This window comes from Microtus ochrogaster, chromosome 17, assembly GCF_000317375.1.
Source record: "Microtus ochrogaster isolate Prairie Vole_2 chromosome 17, MicOch1.0, whole genome shotgun sequence".
Classification (NCBI taxonomy): Eukaryota; Metazoa; Chordata; class Mammalia; order Rodentia; family Cricetidae; genus Microtus; species Microtus ochrogaster.
In genome coordinates, this window is record NC_022019.1 from 3343508 (window position 1) to 3350396 (window position 6889).

The following is a 6889-nucleotide window of genomic DNA, read 5'->3' on the forward strand; positions in this document are numbered from 1 at the left end:
CGACCCGAATGTGTAAAGATGAGTGGGAGGAAGCCTCATTCCAGCTGGCATCCGGGAGCGTGGGAGCGAGGGGGAAAGCCACCGCGCCGGGAGTGAGGAGCGGCACCGAGACCGAGACGGCGGTGACCCCATGTGACCCCCACTTCAGGCGGAGACACAGCGGAGCACGCTAACCCACCGGCTTCGGGCCTTCCGGGGAGGTGCGCGCGGCCGGGGGCGGGGCCTCGCTCGGTCCCCGCCCACGCAGGGCTGCGTAACAATGGGGCGGGCCTCGAAACGGCGCTGCGGCGGCCGGGGGCCCTGCGGGGAGGCGGAGTCGCCTCGGCCGCAGCCGCTGCCCAGCTCGGGGATTTGAAAGATTATAAAGTCCGGGCGGAGAGGGCGGCGGCGTCGGATGCGCGTGTGGCGGAAGCGCCGGCGGCATGAACTACCCGGGCCGCGGCGCCCCGCGGAGCCCCGAGCGTAACGGCCGCGGCGGCGGCGCGTGGGAGCTGGGCTCGGACGCGGCGGGCTCGTTCGGCGGCGGCGGCTGCTGCTTCGAGCACCAGCCGGGAGACGGGGTGCCGCTGGCGCTGCTGCACGCCGAGCCGCTGCACCTGGCGCCGCGCACCGACGACCTGAGCCACCTTGCCCTGGACTCGTGCCTCAGCGACGAGAACTACGACTTCAGCTCGGCCGAGTCGGGCTCGTCGCTGCGCTACTACAGCGAGGGCGAGAGCGCGGGCGGCGGCAGCTCGTCTTCGCCTCCGCCGCCGCTGGTCGCCCCGAACTCGGGGGGCGGCGGGGCTGCCGGAGGGGGCCCCGGGGACAGAAAGCGCGCCCGGCCCGGCAACGCCGCAGCCCGGCACCGCTACGAGGTAGTGACGGAGCTGGGCCCGGAGGAGGTTCGCTGGTTCTACAAGGAGGACAAGAAGACCTGGAAGCCCTTCATCGGCTACGACTCTCTGCGCATCGAGCTCGCCTTCCGGACCCTGCTGCAGACCACGGGCGCCCGTACTCGGGCGGAGGGCCGCGATGGAGACCCGGTGTGCGGCCCGGCCTCCAGCTCCGGGGAGGAAGACGACGAGGACCGCGCCTGCGGCTTCTGCCCGCGCGCAGCGGGGCCCGAGCCCGAGATGGAGGAGCTGGTGACCATCGAGCCGGTGTGCGTGCGCGGAGGCCTCTACGAGGTGGACGTCACTCAAGGAGAGTGCTACCCGGTGTACTGGAACCGTAAGTGGCTGGCTAGGGGCGGGCCGGCTACTGCGCGCGCTGGACCGGGTTAGGGACTCAGTTGCCCCGCGATGTCTGCCTCCCTCTGGTCGGGTGAAGATGCAGATTATGCGGGGTGCGTCGGCAGGTGAAGGGTAAAAGAGCAGATGGCAGCGCCCAAGCTGCCAAGGGGGTGGGGGTCAGGAGGAGAGGATCCCGCCGGGGATGGCGCCTCCTGGGTGAGCCGCGTGCTGCTGCCATCCTCTGGAGGGGATCCAGGAGCGGATCCCCAATCCGGTACCTTTAGTTTCTTGACCCTACCAGTGTCCACCAGTGTCTACCAGTGTCCATCTGATTCGGTCTCATTTCTCCTGAAGCACTGGTGATTTAAACAGTGTGTCCTGTAGTGAGTGGGAAGGTTAAGAGTGTCTGCTTGAGAATCAACAGTTCAGAGACCCGGGAAGAAAAAAGCCCTGGCGGGAAAGGAGAGCAAGGGTGTGTTATTCCCCAGGGTTTGTTGGCAGAAGAGGAAAGAACGGCAGGAAATGGCTTTGGGATGTGGGTCCATGCCTTCCGTGTGGAATGCTTGTGTATCTGTTAGGTCCTGTTTATATATTTTTACTTCTGCTTCTTAACCTGGGTTGTTTTCTCATCCGTTAAATGGGACTGTTGCAAAGGTCTGAACAGTGTTTAGCAAAACGGGTAGGTTTAAAATCAGAGTAAGGAGAAAGGCAATCCAGAAATATCTGCCTTAGCATGCAGTGTATATTCATGTAATGTATTATTAATAATATGATCACATATGATATATAATAATAGAGGTTGTTGTCCATCAATAATGTGTAACATACAGTATTAACTGTACATGATTTATTAGTGATTGAATTAGTGCCCTAATTCAAATATCCTTCCTGATCTTTAGGCCCTCCATATATTTTATTTTATTCCGACATATTAATAATGTGTATTGATGGCTTAGCTTCCTTTCAATGTATTTAGTGACTTCTGGGCAGAGTCCACCACCTTTATCTTTGTATTCATAAAACCTAGCGTGATAGGTACTCAGTGACTTGTTATTGGTATTGAATGGCACTGGTGATTTTGATAATGCCAAAGCATGCATACATTAAGTGCAAGTTACTAAGATGGCAAATTCAGCACATGCCAAATCAGATAAGAGTAGCATAGCAGAATTTCTTGCTAGTCTTGATGACGATAAAGGTATTGGGTACTAGACCCTGTTATGTCACCCTTTGATTATAAGCTCACTGAGGATAAGGAGCCCTTGCTTTCGTTCATTCATTTGCATATTTACTTAGTGAGCGTAGTGTTCCTGTGCACATTATTAGGAAAACCTATCTTTCAGAGGCTTCCCATCTCTCTTTTTAGTGATCCAGACATTCACCGTGGCTCTTCCCTGCAGATAGAAGCTCAGAGCTTAGTGGACTCAGAAATGATGAGAATGCAGAGCATCCTCTGAAGGGGAACTGGAAACTAGAAGCCCCATCTCACCCTTATCTTAGCCTGGATTATGCTTACACACTTCAGTGCCTTATTGTTCACAAAGCAATTGTGACAGTTGTCATTTCACTGACAGCAATTTGCCACGGACTTTCGGCATTTGAGGAAGTAGCTAATGAACTTGACCAAGGTCACTCAGCTAGAAAGTGGTGCCACAATACAAGCATTCTCTAATCAGGAGGGAACACTGACTGGACAGTCTCATCTGAGTCCAGAGGTTGACTTTAGTCAGGTGGAGGAAGCGAGGGTGTTAGGGAAAGGGCTTCCTCCCATTTGGGGCCAGCGTGAGGCCCAAGGACACACAGACCGGAAGCTGCACACCAGGTGAAGAAGTAGGCTTCACCTCTGGGGCTCAGACATCAGTACGGGTTTGGATTTGACCACCCCAGAGGTGTAAGGCGTGTGAGTGGCTGAGTGGCACACTGAGTTTGGACTTTATCCTAAGAGTCACTAAAGGTGCTGTATCAGTTAGGTGTGGGTAGTGCCTATTGGAGGAGAGAAAACAGCTCATCATATGTTATGTAGTTAATCAGTTGGGCAGTGGTGAAGACAGACAAAAGCCTGGAGGTCGTGTGGACTTAGGCCTCTCCAGTTTTCTTTCCTATGGCAATTATTATTTGGCCAATTATGGCTTATAAATTACTTGTTGTAATTGGTATAGAAAAACCACTCTTTACTTTTCATTTTAGTATTTTCTGATCATCTCTTTACAGTATACAGCCCTGTGGGTGTTCATCTTACAGTCTAGAGTGAAAACACAAAAGCAGTCTTCCCCGTGTCCTGTTAAGTTTCCACGTCGCAAAGTCCCCTGTAACTTTACTTGAATGGTTTCCTGAGCTTCTGTGTGTTATAATCATTTTCACACCTTTGGAGAGTTCATCCCCAGTATGTTGGCCTCATCCTTTCTTCAAATAATGGAGCTTAACAATACTGTCCAGCTCTTGGCCTTTGCCGTTGTTTGTTCCCTTATTGACCCTTGGGAAAATGAATGGTGGTAATGAAAGGTTCTTAAAGGAAAAAATTCAACAAGGTCCTCTTTAGTACGGTAGTAATGTCTGTCTGTTGGCCATTTACGTTTCTGTGGCGTATTTTAACCCACTTTTTCTTGGCATTAGAGAGAATGAGCTAGCTCTGTCCAACAAAAGAAAGGTTCTTCTGAACTTTATTCACAGACAATATTTGAACCACTTGGGCATCTGTCAGTCAAACAGGAAAGAGCATTTGTCTTCTATAGATAGGACGTCTACATAGATGGGGGGACTAGCTGTAGGACATTTATTTCAGTTTATCATGTCTTTAGATGTTTTCATAACTGCATGTGGACACTGTAGATAAAAGCTGGCCATTGCTGAGTAAAGGCTAGGTGAACTCCCTTGTCCCTACAGTCACTTCTAAGCTACTTGTTTTGAGAATTATCTGACATGTTAGAACGGTGCTTGGGCACACAGGACTAGATAGTAACTGCCAACTAACTGTACATGGCTCTTAAAAAGCCGTTCACCCAACCAAGATTAATAATGGGACCTCTGAAAATTGTGTGCTCCAAGTGTCTTGGTGGCCTTGTCCTCATCAGAGGTGACAAAATATTTGTAAAGAATATTGGCAAATTTAGTCACACGCAGGTGGGAAGACATCTGGAGCCAGGATGTTCCATGAGCTTAAAATAGTGTAACTGCTATTTCGTGACATTGATGTGTGTACAGTACACACTGGAGAGTGTATAATTTTTATTCACTGAGCAAATTGCTTAATTGGCCACATTTTTTTCTGTGACTGTGTGTTTTCCATAAACAGCTGCTAGCCACAGGTCCCTCACCCCTCTGGCTCTAGTCACGACGCTAGAGTTCTCAGCCGTTTACACTGTCAAGTACTTTAGAAATTAGTCTGCTATCTTCAGGAATGTTAAAATGAAAGGGACATTAGATTCCTGACAAAATAGGATTTTAAAAGTTGGAGACTTTCCCTCAAATATGTATTTATTAATTTAGCAAAAATGTAACCTATCCAAGCATGAATAGTAATCCTTTATGTGGCACAGTCGGTATCGTGAGAGAATGTAAGAGTCCAAGGGGGTTCCAGGCACTTTCTCTTGTTCAGTTTCTATCTCCTAAACAGGATTGTAAGGGGTTTAGAGACCACCTATAATAGTAATATTATTAATACTAAAATGCCTATTTCTGAGAAAGTGCTGAAGAGTTTTCCCCAGTCACCCTTCCCAAATAGTTCAGATTAGAAAGAAGCCATGGGCACACATTTATAGACCCATCCCAGGCTGAGTTTGTTTCCAGTGCTTTGTAAGTCAATGAAGCAAGGCAGGATGCGGTTGGACCTGGCATTCCCCAATCACAGCCCATTCAAGATTTCTATTAGTCTTTACTATTAGTTTAAAAAAAAATCTTGTTTTTATCATTTATTGGATTTACTGGGTTCACCTTGTTTCTGTATGGCTTGAATGTAATCGTGCATGTTATACCAGTGCTTTATCTAAATGTTGAGGATGGATCTTCGTCCTCTGCCAAGCCCTTCCTCTTTCTAAATGCCCTGCTTTATTATAAAAGACACTTTGTGCTCCTTCCTCTTCCAGAGTTGATTTCCTGGATCTTTTATTTCTCTATCAATGCCTGTGTTTTGTATTTGGCTGAGGCCTTTTATGTCTGGAACCCTACAGCTGATCCCTTTTTGAAGAGAACAAGAAAAGACTGGATGTGCTGGCCAAGGCATCCTCTGAAAGTGATAGTTATTAAGGGGAGGGAGGAAGACTGCAGGAATCCTGAGGCAGAGATTTCTGGCAGAAGAGGTTGGAAGTAGTGCTAAAAGCCTGGGGTGGGAAATCAGATCTAAGACCTTTATCTTTCCATGAGAGGATAGAGTTTAAACCTGTCATCAAGGAAAAGCAACAACACTGATAAAAGGTAGAGCCAGACAGTCCTGGCTTTTTTTTTTTTTTTTCTGTCATGGTCCATTCCTAAAAAGGCAGAAGAGGGGACAGAATGTAATTATTATATGTAACCTGCATTTCTACTTTAAAAATATTTTTATTAGATTTACTCATTTCATGTGTGAGTGAGTATTTTGCATGCAGGTATGTCTCTGAATCATGTCTGTGCTTGGTGCCCATAGACGTCAGAAGAGGGCGTCAGATTCCCCCTAGACCTGAAATTGCTGATGGGGTGACCCACTACGTGGGTGCTGGGTACAAACCCAGTTCTCTGGAAGAGCCATTGCTCTAGCCCCCACTTGTACTCTTCTAGTATTGCATCTTTAGAGGGAAATTGTACCCGCAGAAAAAAAGTTAAATCACTGATAAATGAATGGTCTATTGGGATGAAAAACACATACAGATGTTTCTAATATGGCAATATTAGGAGACAAGTGAAATTTAAGATAGGAAAAAGCTGGTATTGACTATGTCAGAGAACTTTGGACAAACAGAAGAAACAATACAATGGCAGCAGCAAATTTCTCTTTTATGCACTACTTTCCATTTCTATCAGATTGCCAAGAAGAATGAACTACATATACATTAATGTTTATCCTAAAGTCTTAAGCTGCATTGAGATATCTTTATCATTGTTATTCTTCTATATTCATATTAGCTCTTTTAAGTGACCAAAGGCCAACCCTTGGAAATTACATTTTATTGTTACTTCTTTATCCCAGAGATACCTGAGAATCCCAGAGAAATGTAAATTGCAGCGGAATGGCAGACGACATTTCTGAATACTTGTAAGCAAGCTCTTATGTGCTTGATGTCATTCTTCCTGCTGTGCAAGTAGGAATCTGAATTCCACTTCTCCCTTTGCTGTTTCATGGACCATTATTTCATATATTGATACAGACTCACCCTTGGCACGTTACACAGGACAGAGAACTAGATGAACTCTGCTAAAGCCTGAGGTTTCTGAGCCCTGTCCATGGAATGTGCTGGTCAGTGACTTCCGTGCACTGACAGCAGAACTGAAACAGGCCTCAGTCTCAGGATGGGGGTAGTTAGATGAGTCCCAGCATTGTGTCTTACATATTAAAAGTGGCCAACTTTCACTTCACATTTATTGACAGAATCCGTTATTCTCATAGAATTGCTTTCGGCTAGGCCTAGCGTCGACCTGGTTTTCCTTCATACTTCTTCAGTAAAACCTGCATTTGTATGTGGAGTGTGTGCATGTGTGTGATGTGT

The 6889-nt window shown here is 47.6% G+C and overlaps 1 protein-coding gene across 7 annotated transcripts in view; it reads left to right on the plus strand.

Annotated features, from left to right (window-relative positions):
* Positions 1 to 275: 275 nt before the first annotated feature.
* Positions 276 to 6889, plus strand: part of Ddhd1 (DDHD domain containing 1) — a 73161-nt gene continuing 66547 nt past the window's right edge. For 4 of the 7 annotated variants that reach the window (XM_005355378.3, XM_005355379.3, XM_005355376.3 and 1 more), the window contains exon 1: positions 423 to 1212. In XM_005355378.3, coding sequence (XP_005355435.1) covers positions 423 to 1212 — 790 coding nt within the window. Of the gene's footprint in view, positions 1213 to 6889 lie in introns of all 7 variants that reach the window. The other 3 variants (XM_013349205.2, XM_013349207.2, XM_013349206.2) reach the window with 3 other exon arrangements.